The following is a 13,406-nucleotide window of genomic DNA, read 5'->3' as shown; positions in this document are numbered from 1 at the left end:
AACACGAGAGCGAGAGTCGTGAAAACGCGCCAGATGTGTCGAGTTTCGGCTACGGACGAATGAACGGATTCTTCAAATTCAAATTATCTCGCGGATATGCTCTTCGCTTCAACAGGAAAAATTCCCCCCCGTGCGCTTTGCGGTTTCCAACAAAAGCCGAGTCGTTCAAAATTATAAAAACTAAAATTATAAAAAGAGAGTCTCGAACTCGAAAAATTGAATGATTCTTTCATGTGTTTCGTCGTGCGGCGTTTTACACATACCTCTCTGTGCGTGAAAACTCTATTCCAGCGTTATCGATATGAAAACAATAATAGAACGAAACAGAAGAATATCTCCGGTGACACAAGTGCTTCTGTATGATAGAATCAATGCCACCTACGGATTCTAGGAATTTTTTCGAAGAGTGCAAGAAGCCTTGCGATAACGTCTCGTAGTTCTTATGTAATAAGTTACCAATTAAATCGAATTGTTCGCTTCGAAATGGCCAAAACGGTGTAAATTGAATGCTATCTCGATCATCGAAACGCGTATTAACGGTGCTTTATCATCTTTATGAAAAATGTAAGAGCCAGCTTAATAATGGCTTTTATTATTGTTCAGCCGTTCGACGGACGAAACGTTGTCTGCACACATTTATCACGAAAAGCACACGCCCCCGCTATCGAATCGCAGCTTTTCAGGCGAACCCTGCGCGCGTACCGGTCATCGTAGGTGCGAATTGAAATGGGGGTAGCGGTAGACAAACAGAGGAATCGATCACAGAGCCTCTGATCGTAGCCACCGGCTCTCGCAAACGTCGTCGATATGCTCTCGCGCATGCCACTCTAGCGTTCACGTCGAGCTATTCTTCCTCTCTAATTTATACTCTGAACTCTAATCATAAACACACGAATGTATACTTTATGTACTGTGAAATTAATTCGCGACTTCGCGAGAAGTTTTAACAGAGCGAACTAAAGATAACGGTTTCCCGCTTTACGATCGACTCCGGAAAAACTAAATCAATTTCAAATGTGTGATAACTATGCACGATGCACACAAATAAATTTTACGCTTACGATAAGAAAAGGTATATGTGTGTGTGTATGCCTCTCGTTGAAGCGGAAGTCGCCTTTCTCCCCATCGGATATCCTCCGATCGATTGTTCGCTGGATAACGAGAGGCGATGATTGAACAATGAAGTGTAAGAGATGGTACTTCGAGCTTGAATAAAATAAAGTAATCGATCTTTCGAATAGGGGGATGTAGCCTGAATGTAGATACATTTTTCCGCATGAACCCGCGCAGAGAACCACTACCAGGGTTCCAGAGTTAACTTTATCTCTTACACACACACGCGCGCGCGCGCGCGCTCTTTGTTCTTGCGAAGTCAACTATCGGATCTTGTGATAAAACGTTGTAAGTTACTATGTAATACTATTCCGACGCATAACTGTGTACATATATATCTATCTCTCTCTACTCCCGGTTTACAAACTACCCCAATCGTTATTATTCCGATATGCACACTCGAGCAATGAAGAATCGAAAACCACGGAAACTCGGGGAGGTATCGCTTCCAGAGGCGAAACCTCGTCGCCTGTACTATTCGATAGTTTAACACCTGCATTTATACCACTCTCGTCAACGAGAGAACAACAACCAAAGCGTGGAAATGTAATCGAAAACATATCGGAAGTGTTCGGAACGAACACGTTGGATTAATAGTTGCCATTAAGTTGCCATTGAGATCCATGTTCTACTTGAAAGCGCCAATTACCGAGCTGCCGGAAAGAGCTTTCGCCACAATCGGCCTTTCGATTGAGATAATCGGTATCGTTTCACGGGCGAACCCCCCCCCCCGCGCACGCGTGTCATTTTCTCATTTATTACGCATATGGGACTGTATACGTGTGAATTATATACACGACGGTATACGAGAAAATAAAGTTCAACCGGTGGTGCGCGCGTTTCTACCTTGTTAGTTAAACGGGGTATTACCTATCGGGCAACGAGATCCGCGCACTCGAAGGCGGGTGGAACAAGGGAGAAGCGAGAAACTTGAAATACTACGCTTAGAGAATAGTTTAAAGAATACTATACACGCATAATACGGCACATCGAATCTTAGACGAGAGAGAGAGAGAGAGAGAGGGGGGGGAGCAGGATCCTTCTCCGTTCCACAGATCGAAAAGCTCGTACTTATGCTTCCAGCATGTATATTTTTTATACGACGCCATTTTGTACCGCGAAGCCTTAACGGAGGGATCGCGCGCGCGCGCACACACACGTAATGCGAATTAAATAGCGCGAACGTTGATCGTTCTCGACCGTGACCGACCGAGACGTGAAAACAATACGAAATGATGAATCGGGACTGCGTGAGATGCCACTTTTCAGGAATGATCTCCGCGCTATGCGTGAACGATTCGCAGACACGCAAAAGTCTGTCCCATCTATCCTATCACGACGTGTGAAATGACTCCGTGAACGCCGTTCTCAGCGAGATTCAATACTGTATCGTGAGAGATAATTTTGTAGTGAAAAGATTTACATATGTATATATCGCGTAGTACGTACACGTGTCTCTCGTCTCTAGCGATGTAGCGGTAAGTAGAGGGAGAATTTTACTTTCATCAAAGTGCAGGATGTCCTTAAACATATACTCTACCGACCCCGTTCGTTCGGGACACAACCTCGACACTTTAACGTGTTTTCTCGCGGACACACTGTGATTATCGTGTATCATTGAAGTGAGACGACGGCAATATTGCGAATTATTAGTAGTAGAGAGAAATAGGAGGGAAAAAATTATGTGCGTGCGTTGTTCGAAAATGGTTATTATGTGACATACTATTGAATGTCTTGCAACAATTAGCCGTAAGTTGCGTACGCATTAAGCGAAATCGGTGCGACCGCGCAAAGGTGACGATTAAAGCGTGCGTTTTTTACATAAATTTTAATTATCACGTAATAAATAAATACATGTAAAATGTGCGCGCGCACACACATACACACACACACACACACACGTATATATATATATATATGTGCGCGGGCAATAAAATTTGATCGCGAGTCTCACGAGAAGTGACGACGCTTGTCGTTCGCGTATTTGTTGGAAATATCGAAGGGCTATCGGGATAACATTCGAGTATATGCACCGTGCCACGAGTAAAGCCGCTCGTGTTACAGTCCGATATTCGAAAACCGCGTACCAAAGAAAGCAAGTCCTGAGCTCGCGGACTCGTCTGCTTTTTTTTTCTTTTTTTTTTCTTTTCTTTTCACGCTGAAGCAGTGCTGTTTTCACATTGTCGGGATGTGTGTGTGTGTGTGTATGTGTATGTGATCGATTTTCCCCGCCGGAGCGATATTCCACTACGGAGCCGCGTCACTACCACGAAAATATCATTCAGAGAGTACTGTTAGATCCAACCCTGCCAAGAGCTATCTTCCCGAAATTTCACCGCCTAAACGTCCCCGTCGGAGTCGACGGTTTCCTATTTTCTTATTCCACGGGGGTACTAACGGACGTATCGGCGGGAACGACACATTTATAACGGCATTGAATCGCGTTATCTCGTACCGTCGTAAATTTGCGGATTGCAACGGTGGAGGAAACAGCACTGAGCCATATCGAGAGGTGTACCCACGTTCGCTTAGACTCGAGCGTGGCGCATCGGAAAATCGGTTGCGAAGAGAGAGAGGGAGAGAGAGAGAAGCCGAGCGATCAAGTAGTTTCGAAATATCGACCGAGCGATGTGAAAGACCTGAAAGCCATTTGTAATAGACAACAACTCCGTTCGTTTTAGCCGGAAACAATGCCGCGTTGTTACTCTCTTCGACCGAAATGGAGAATCTGCTCAAGTCCTATACGATAGTTATTAAGTTAATAAATCTCATTGTTTATTGCAGTACTATTGNCCCCCCCCTTTTCCCGCCCCCCCCCCCCCCTGTTTGCATCACGGTGCAAATGCGGCGCGTCGGATTTAGCGAATGCAATTGAGAATGCAAGATAAAAGCGATCAATCGCAATAAAATGGAGTATTATGCCCATAATCAACGGAGAATAATACAATGCAATTGTTATCGAACACGTTCGAGTTTACACGCGATAATTCGCCCCGATCACTGCGTTCGTCTCTTTCGAGCGGCACGTAAGCGAGTGTATACACAATCAGGTATACGTTACACAAGAGTTCACTTCGGAACATTGTTTTACGCGGCGAATAATGAACGCTCGCACGATTGTACTTACTATCATCGTCGCGTCAAGACATCGGCGGAAATTCTCCGCGCGCGCGATTTTACAGTTGAAAAGAATAAACAAAAAGATTTGTATTTATATCGGTACATACCTTTTCCTGCGTACGATTCCACACAATCACATTGTGACCACTGTTGATCAAATTTTTCACAATACCGCTACCCATGATACCGAGCCCGAGGAATCCAAATTTCAGGGTCGACGGCAGGATGTTCTTCTCCTTGAGAGTCTGCGACAGCGTTTCCACGTCTAAGGGAGGCGTGACCTGTGGCAAAAGAGACAGCGATGTTACGGGGAAAATTAATGCAATTTGTGCGTAAGTTGTAATTGGAATCTCTAATTTAATCGAATTCTAACCAGATGTGCTTGATGATCAAGATATGTTTGCGGGAAATAATCAGAAAGATGCGAAAAACGTACCCAAGATTTTCTACGAGAAAACGTCTACTTGAAATTTACCGAAAAATCTGCAATTGGGACAAGACGTTGACTTTGTAGGACATCGTACATATATATGTATTCTTAATAATCACCAACTAACAATAATATTAACGGTAACATCACAACGATGTTATAATTTCTCAGTCAACAATGTAATTGTTATGCACATGTTATATTGCATTTACATTGTTAACTGAGAAATTATAACACCGATGTGATGTTACTGTTAGTTGGTGTTTATTGGGATAGGATTGTCATAAAATTTACGACCTCAAAATATTAAAGTATCACAATAGATATTGAGCTGGAAGTGATATAAAGTAAAATACTTCGCGTAGACAAAGTTTCTAATATGAAAATAAACGACACTATAAATACATTTATTCAGCGTAGATGGGGGTTAGGGACCAACAGGTGGCGGCAGGACTACTGTATGCCTAGCTACGGCACTGAGACGCAGCGTTGGTACGTACATATCGATGCTTCGCATGCCGCCTGAGATTTTTGGTCTACAGTAACGTCGTACGTAATCTCCATGCATATTGGCCGAATAAATTTCAAATTCAGACAGCTGCATTTAGCGCTAGATGCACGATACGAGTACGTAAAGCATTCAAAAGTGTACTTGAATTTTATACACAATACATACAAAAGTTTATTTATTTATGTATTAATATATCGAGATCAGAGGTTTCGCGCGGTTTCTTAATATATTATCAAATTGTAATTGTCAAGTTGTAATTGAAACATATTAATAATGAATAATAAATAATCGTACACGGGCAAATAATTCGTCCCACTGAAAATGAGAAACACATATCGCTAGAATTACTTACGGGTCTGGCGATATTTGCCGGTCTGTTCAGAAGCGTCGAGCCCGACTTTCTAGGCGGAGTGGAGTGATTCAATGTGGGACTGATACTGCCGACTCTGTTGCTATTGCTGGTACTTGAATCCCTACGCGGCTTTTTAGCGGGTCGACGAACATCACCCGCACCACTGTCTAACCGCTTAGCTTTCGGCGTTTCCTGCAGCAATAAATTCTCTCGTTATACATAGAAATATAATGTACGAAACGTGTGACCTTAAAAATCGTTACAAATACGGGCGAATTATATTTCGGTTTGCTGACCTTGCGCGGTTTCGGCGTTTTGGTGACGCTTTTCTTCTCAACGATAGTTTCTTCTTTGAGCCTGTCAAATAGAGAATCTGGATCCAGACCATCTTCGAACACCTGGAGCATCAAGATATAAGATTTCATCATTTTTAGCACAAGTAAGGGTTATACGTTTTAACGTTAAATATTTGTTTCTCTTTATTAAATTAGATTTTAATAAAGTTGTATGTTGCGATTATTAATTTAATAATTTAACTTCAAGTCAACTTTATATTTACTAATCGTGTTTTAATCATAATTTAAATAATGTATATATGTGTGTATAATTTGATCAAGATAATTATTAAATACGGATACAATGAACTATGGAACTCACCTCGCCTTTAGCGATAAATTCTTCTATTGCTTCTACTGCGTCTTTGAATGCATTAGATTTGCTAGATTTCACTAAAGTATCTTTAAACTCCTGGTATGGTTTAATATGCGTTTCTTCAATCCATGCGCTACAAAAGAGACGTTATTGAAAAAAAATATTATTCTGTAATACATCGTAGTAATAATCTATTGCAATAAAATACCTATAAATTAAACTTACTAGTTATTTGTTCCAAAGAAGAAGATGCATTGGACTGGTCCCTTCTTGGTGTTTGCAGGCTTCTTTAAGTCCTTTGAAGGATTTGACACCTTTGCATGCCATTATAAAATTAATATTGTAAACCAATATATATGTTGTCATAACATAAAATAACACCTCTTAATATTTGTCTTATATTCAATCTCAATTTTTCCACAATCTATCGATGTATAAGACAATATTAATTAAAACAATATATCAATTCTGTAAAAGTGAAATATTATGATAAACATACAATTATTCAAGAATTAATCCTAATAATATCAACAATATGTACAAAGATATATAAATATATTTTTGTATAATGCAGCAATTTCCTCTTCACAAGTTTTACATCACAAATTTTTAATATCCGTAAATTTTCAAGACTTAAATTAAGAAAAATATCGATGTAAATGTATACTCGAGGGATAATTTTATAATGCAAAATTTACACCAAGTTTACATAATCATTTGCAATTTGTATGACACCGTGGGTCTTTTCCGACCTTCATACGGCCCTGTCATAAGTCGATGATAGTTGCCGCGTAAAAGTACTCGAGAGCACTCGTTCTAATTACATTCCCCACACTTCATTTCTTTCGTCTTTCTTCTTGCAAGCCATATATTTACTTTCATCCTGAATCACCAAAATTTGCAACCAAAACTAACCGATCGGAGTCGCTGTTCGCGCAACATTGGTCGCATTTCTACCGATCAAAAGGGGGGAGAGGAAAGAAAGAGATGAGGACGTACACACACGCGAGCGCGGGACAAATTCTGAAATTCTCACGGCGATCTCGGTGGCATCGGTATTCAATTCGCCGCGACGAAGAGTTACGAAACAGCGGCGGGTGGCAGAGCAAGTGGGAGGGAGGGGGGAGGAAGGAAGGAAGGAAGGAAGGAAGGAAGGAAGGAAGGAAGGAAGGAAGGGAAGGAGGGAGGAAAGAAAGGAGGGAGGCGAGAGCGGGCTAGGAGGGGGACCGAAGCGCGAAGACCGAAAGCGAGAGAGACGGAACGCGAAGTCGGCGCGTATACAGATTTAGGTTATATCTCCGCGGTCTTGCGCGCCAATTTGAATTCGAAGGTCGGGTGTGGCGGGAGATAGCGGACGCGATGCGGGCCGGAGCGGTGGCGTCGACAGCTGCCGTGCCGCGCTGCACCGTGTCCAGGCCCCGCCGAGGCGAGGTGGAAATGCCAAAAGCGTGAAACCCGCCAAAACACGAGCGAGCGAACGCGTCACATGCAGCGCGCCTTTGACTTGGAAAGAGAGAGAGAGAGAGAGACATATACAGAGAGAGGGAGGAAGAGAGAAGAGTACACACGATCGACTGACGGTGAAAAAGAGAAAAGGAGAGGAAGAAGAACGCGAATCCGCGTTTCGACGACGATCTCTCGACGGGTCGGTGCCGCTGGTATGTCGGGGAGGGAGGGGAGTCGGTACTTACCCGGCCGGGCCACGGTGAGAATCCCTTCATCTTCGCCCTGAAAGTTAGAAACAGACACGGGGTTTGGAATTAGTACGCGAAGCACTACGTGTAAACGCGACTGCCGTGCTAGGGCACACTTCTTTCAATACACACCATACTAGATCACCCAGTTTGAATACTTCCGACATCACGACACGAGAGAATTCGACGAAGTCCCGTCGGGGAAACAGCTCCTCTGACGTTCGCCAAGCGACTGACTGGCGAGCGCAGCGTCGTTTGTGCGCGACGTTATCCGAGTCGTCCCTTCCTCGCGTCGCCGTCCCCCCACCCTCCTCAATCCACGGAACCCTTTCATGCCGGTCGACTAGTCAAGCAAGCGACTTTCTTGCCGACCGATGTTGCGTTTCGCACCTGACAAAACGAATGTCGAATTCGTACGTTTTTATCTACCTGATGTATTGAATAATGCATTGTCGCTCGGAAGAATGATTAAAAGTTGTTAACAGCCAGTGTTTCCGGTGAGCGCGCACTTCCGGTGGCTAGGATCCCGTCTGATGGGTCGATTCGCAATGCGCGACCGTCGGCGACCAATGGGCGCTCGACATTCGAAGCTCCTTATTTCCAATGTTGCCGGGGAACAGGAAGAATTCATTTTATTACATAATGGGATGGCAGTCTCATCCTTTCTTGAAAGCGTCCTTTTCCAATTATAATATACGAAATTTTAACTAACTACATTATCGATCGGAGACTTGGGCCGGTATTCATAGTTGGATCTTATAACCATCTTTAAAACTATCTTGAGTTTATCTTCAGATGCTTCGTAGCCAATGAAACGAGCCGTACAATATTTAAAGATGAATTTAAGATGACCTTAAATTTAAGATATGATTTGGTCGGACTATTTTCCAGCAAGAGGCACAAGTCAAGTTATATCATCATGTGTTCTTATTTTACAGTCGGTAAAGAAAAAGATGATATAACTCAACTTGTGTCTCTTGCTGGAAAGCAACTTATGAATACATCGGCATAAGGGAGAGTTCACACCTTATCAGAAAATCAGAAAAGCAGCAGCCAATCAGAACTCGCGCTGGTAGCTGACAGTTTCTGCTTTATCTACCGCTTACCTGCTACCAGCGCGAGTTCGGATTGGCTTTCTGCACCGAATTCGCTGAGAGCCGTTGCGGTTGTCCAATAGGAGCACTTTCTTCCCGGACTTTAGCTACGGTTTCTCTTATCTACGTCGGAAATGATAGACGTGACCGGAGCGGTATCGCGAGTGGTCACGTCGGTTACGTCTTACCAGCTGTCAGCCATCGATTGTGAGCGCACTATCGCTACCTTGGAAAAGGAGTAATTCGCGTCCCGAAGGAGGCACGCACCGGCCCTCGCGACGGATCGTTAACGCGACACACGTTACCTTGTCGCACCTCACGTGAAATCTGGCCGACCATGGACAGTAACGTTCGTCACAATACGGTACGTTCGCCAATGACTAACCGTCGCTTGTAAACGATCTACGTTTCACCGAACGCTCCTCGGACATTACGTTCGCTCCACTTCGCGAGTATCGGAATATCTTGCGCGAAATATATATACCTGTCTCTCTTCCTCTCTCGCCACGCAACGCAAAAACGTCTTCTCGACTTTCGTGTCACACGACGGAATCGGACGTCACGCGACTGTCAATTTTTCCGAAGCCGTAGTCGCGGTGGTTCGGTTTTACGTCATTCTAACGTTCTTCGACGTTGTCACATTGTTTTGATTATTATTTCGTCCTGTCTCGATCAACAGCCTTATCTCACGATTCGAGGAAGCACGCGTGTATTTTAACGTCCGCAACGATCCGATTTTTCGACGGTAACTACGCAAATTCTCTGTCTCATTAATCGAAATCTGTGCTACTTTACAGCCGCCCCAAACAAGTGCGGATACCAGTGGCGAAGCGTCGCGCAATAACGAAATTCCTACACTTACCGTGGCTATGTCAGTCATGGCTGACATGCTCGGTCATTCCGGCAGTTCTGCCGCTGCACTGGCCACAACTGCAAATCGAATGGTAATGTCAGGACGCAAGCATGAGGGGTTTGATTGATCATTAACTGGGTAAAATTAATTTAGACTGACGGAGAGGAGATTCCACCCCCAAAACCAGATTTTTCTGCGCCACCACCCTACGAGGTAGCCACAAGATTACCTAGTTACGAAGAGGTGCAGCGTGAAAAAAATCTGCAGGGGGAACCTCATCCTCAAATACACATGGTATCTAATTGTAATTGAAGGGATTTTAGTATACACTCATCTCTCGGGCAGATTGTGATTTATCGTAAAACATTTCGCAGCTAGGGAATGTCAGAGCACCACAACAACCTCTGACAATACTGGCTATAGATACTGAAGCTGCGGACGGAGATCCGGAAAGTGGGCTACTTGGCACGGATTTTATGTTCTTTACAGCGTTTCTTGGTAAATATCGATCATCTGCCACCATTCAGTATAATCAGTCACACGGTTGCAACACTTTCTATAAGAACTTCAGAACATATACCGCACTCAATAGGAGAATTCGTTTTTGAATAATTCCCGGGAGATACGTTTTCCTATTGAACGCAAGGTGTGTTGCGAAGCTCATCGAAAAAAAAAAATTATTGCGACCGAAACTTGTGACCGAACGTACATAATACTGCAGATATTTTCGAAGCGTCAATTATCTATATCTATTCGTTTGTATATAGTTGCATTCCTCTTTAACTGGATCGGATTTTTGCTGCTGATGTGTTTCTGCCACACTATCGCCTCTCGTTACGGCGCGCTAGCTGGCTTCGGATTATCCCTGACGAAGTGGACCCTCATTGTCAAACACTCCACTGATCTTGCTTCGCGAGAGAACTCATGGCTGTGGTGGCTAATAATGGCATTTGGTTTGTATGATATTTGAGATATTCAAGTTTATCGCATTATCAATTATTCGGGGGCCCCTAATTTTGAAGTATGTATAATATATGGTCGCACATTTATTCCAGGGATTCTAATTTGCATACGTGCCATTATCCAATACCTGAACATCAAACGCGGTTGGGGGCTATTGTCTGGCAGCGCACAGGAACGTTTACTTTTTTTCTATTAAAAAAAAAACCAGTGAATATGTATCTGCACCTTTCTTCAACTTGGCTTTAGAGCAAGCATTTCTATGTGAGGTTGTATTTGTATTATATATATAATCGACATCCTTAAGACGGAGAGCATCGTATATAGGTCGTATATTGTCTATCGTATCGTATCTATATATAGCAAACGAGAAGTCAGATCATTTCAAAATAATTTTTTGCCAAATTCTCTACGTGAAATGAAGATAATAAGAAAGAATCGATAAAGAGATGCAGCTCGTTTTACGTGTGCTTATTCACGCACACACCACACAACACACACACACATACACACACACACACACACACAAAGGCAAACAATTTCATGTGATGTGAAATGCACTATGAGAAGAAACAATGTACATTTTTATTGCTCAAAATAATACGAACAGTGCTTTAAGCCGAAAAATGATCTTATTCATTTGTGCGTCGTTCGCTTGGGTGCGGACCGCGTGTGTATATTAAACGCGCAACATTATGCAATTTACGTATATACAAAAAGTCAAAATGAGTCGTGCTGGAATACGAAAAATAAGATTCGTTTATTTCCAGGTAAGCGTAATGAAGGACAAAAAGTTCTGATAGTATATAATATACATTCTAGTGCTAGAGAGGAGCTTTTAGAAATTTGACTATATACGATAAGTGTATTGATATATCTTGCTTGTTTATATAGAATACTATAATTTATATATATATATATATATATATATATATATATATATATGTAGGAGAACTCTCTTAAGGAATTCTAAGAAGAGTAATAAGTTAAAAAAATATAAATATTATATATATATGTATTAAAATTTTATTATATAACAAAGCGATATGTTATACGTTATTCTGTGAGACACATTTTATTGTTATACTTATTACAACGATAAAACGAGAAAATACAGCCGGCATTTTACGTTTCCCCTCACTCCGTTTTAGTTTTAGCACCGAATACAATAACACCTATATAGTCCAAGTGCACGTTAGACGCTTTATACAAAGATGTTTATACATGTTACACACGTGCAATGTACACACAACATATTTTCCAACAGACATTTTGCAAATGCATCAAGTAAATAAATTTTTATCCGTCATCGAAAGAGTATTTGTTATTGTTCCATTGTTACGCGTCTAAGCCACCGATATCTGTTGTCGATAAGATAACGGATCGACGCATCGGTATTTTATAATTATTCGAATTCAACGAGAAATCCGAGCTGGGAATATACATTATCTATTGCGTTGTTTTGCAAGAGGTCCCATGGTGTAATGGTTAGCACTCTGGACTCTGAATCCAGCGATCCGAGTTCAAATCTCGGTGGGACCTATTTTTTTCATCGAACTAATGTCTATATATTTTTTTTATTATTAATTAATTTACGAAATAGCTCAAGTTATAAATATTTTGTTAAAATATGATTTCAATTCTTTTTATATAATAAAAAATAATCACATACTAAAATACATATAATTTAACGTAAATAGAAGGTCGTGCTTCTTTTAAATAAATCTTTCACGTTAGTACAAAATAGGTCGTAAAAAATATATATTAATGAGTAATTAAAAAAAAAAATAACGACTCTATGCGTAAATTTATAGAATATAATAGATATAAATACGCGTTAGGCAAAAAATATTAAATAGATCATTTCTTTCGATTACGAAACAAAGACAAAATTGAATGGGCTGTAACTTCGGCAAAAATAATGATAACAAAATTATTCAAGAAGTATTTTACAACTTAGTCTCTTTTTATATATTTTGAGATTATAAAGTTGTTATCATTTTTCGTCAAAATATATCACGTTAAATGAAAAATAATGATCATCCGATTTTCAATCCCATTTTTCAATTAAAATTTTACAACGAACACTTATTTGTATTTGTAAAAATATATTAATATATTATATAATATATTAAATGTATTTGAAACGGCGAATTTCAAACTTTTTATTCATGTTTTTATGAATACAATGTCGTACACTGATTTGCCTTTTATGCCTTTTATGAACAATCAAAGTCGAGAGAATATTTTGGCTTCAGTGTTTAATAAGTCAATAAAATAATATAGTATCATATTTATTAAGTATGTATAGTAAAGGCAATTATTTGCACTTTCAAACGTTATAACCTTCATGTACGTGCGACTTTTTATTTAACGCAATCCAACAAATCTTATAAAATGCGCAATCCAACAAAACTTATAAAATGCTTTTATATTCAAATTTATGTATGAATTCTGTCGGATTGCATACCGCGTATTATCGTCTTAAACATAAGATCCGATCATCTATGAATACCAGTCACAGTTACATCACATATTTAGAATTTCGTCTTAAGTTTATCTTCAGATGTTTGCAACCAATGAAATCAACCGTAAAGCATCCGAAGATAAACCTAAGACGGTCTCGGG

General features: G+C 40.9%; 2 protein-coding genes and 1 non-coding gene across 3 annotated transcripts in view; 2 read left to right on the top strand and 1 right to left on the bottom strand.

The window, feature by feature from the left end:
• Positions 1-8,104, bottom strand: part of LOC106751208 (putative oxidoreductase GLYR1 homolog) — a 40,576-nt gene extending 32,472 nt beyond the window's left edge. Inside the window, exons 1-7 of the mRNA XM_014632041.1 lie at positions 8,004-8,104; positions 7,869-7,905; positions 6,403-6,491; positions 6,184-6,310; positions 5,823-5,924; positions 5,527-5,718; positions 4,341-4,514 (exon numbers count right to left, since the gene is read on the bottom strand). Of these exons, the coding sequence (XP_014487527.1) occupies positions 4,341-4,514; positions 5,527-5,718; positions 5,823-5,924; positions 6,184-6,310; positions 6,403-6,491; positions 7,869-7,905; positions 8,004-8,038 (756 nt within the window). The 5' untranslated portion in view covers positions 8,039-8,104. The remainder of the gene's footprint in view (positions 1-4,340; positions 4,515-5,526; positions 5,719-5,822; positions 5,925-6,183; positions 6,311-6,402; positions 6,492-7,868; positions 7,906-8,003) is intronic.
• Positions 8,105-9,121: 1,017 nt separating this feature from the next.
• On the top strand, positions 9,122-12,093 carry LOC106751204 (NEDD4 family-interacting protein 1-like). Its single transcript, XM_014632034.1, has 6 exons — positions 9,122-9,329; positions 9,763-9,909; positions 9,972-10,112; positions 10,193-10,316; positions 10,586-10,771; positions 10,874-12,093. Exons 1-6 carry the CDS (start codon positions 9,303-9,305, stop codon positions 10,975-10,977), a joined length of 729 nt encoding a protein of 242 aa, XP_014487520.1. The 5' UTR covers positions 9,122-9,302; the 3' UTR covers positions 10,978-12,093.
• Positions 12,094-12,248: 155 nt separating this feature from the next.
• Trnaq-cug lies at positions 12,249-12,320 on the top strand. The gene has a single exon. It is a non-coding gene; the product is annotated as a tRNA-Gln (tRNA).
• Positions 12,321-13,406: the final 1,086 nt, after the last annotated feature.

The sequence above is a fragment of the Dinoponera quadriceps genome, unplaced genomic scaffold, assembly GCF_001313825.1.
Source record: "Dinoponera quadriceps isolate SergipeBrazil2010 unplaced genomic scaffold, ASM131382v1 scaffold8544, whole genome shotgun sequence".
NCBI lineage: Eukaryota > Metazoa > Arthropoda > Insecta > Hymenoptera > Formicidae > Dinoponera > Dinoponera quadriceps.
Note: the sequence above shows the minus strand (reverse complement) of the source record. Positions and strands in the feature narration are given on the sequence as shown.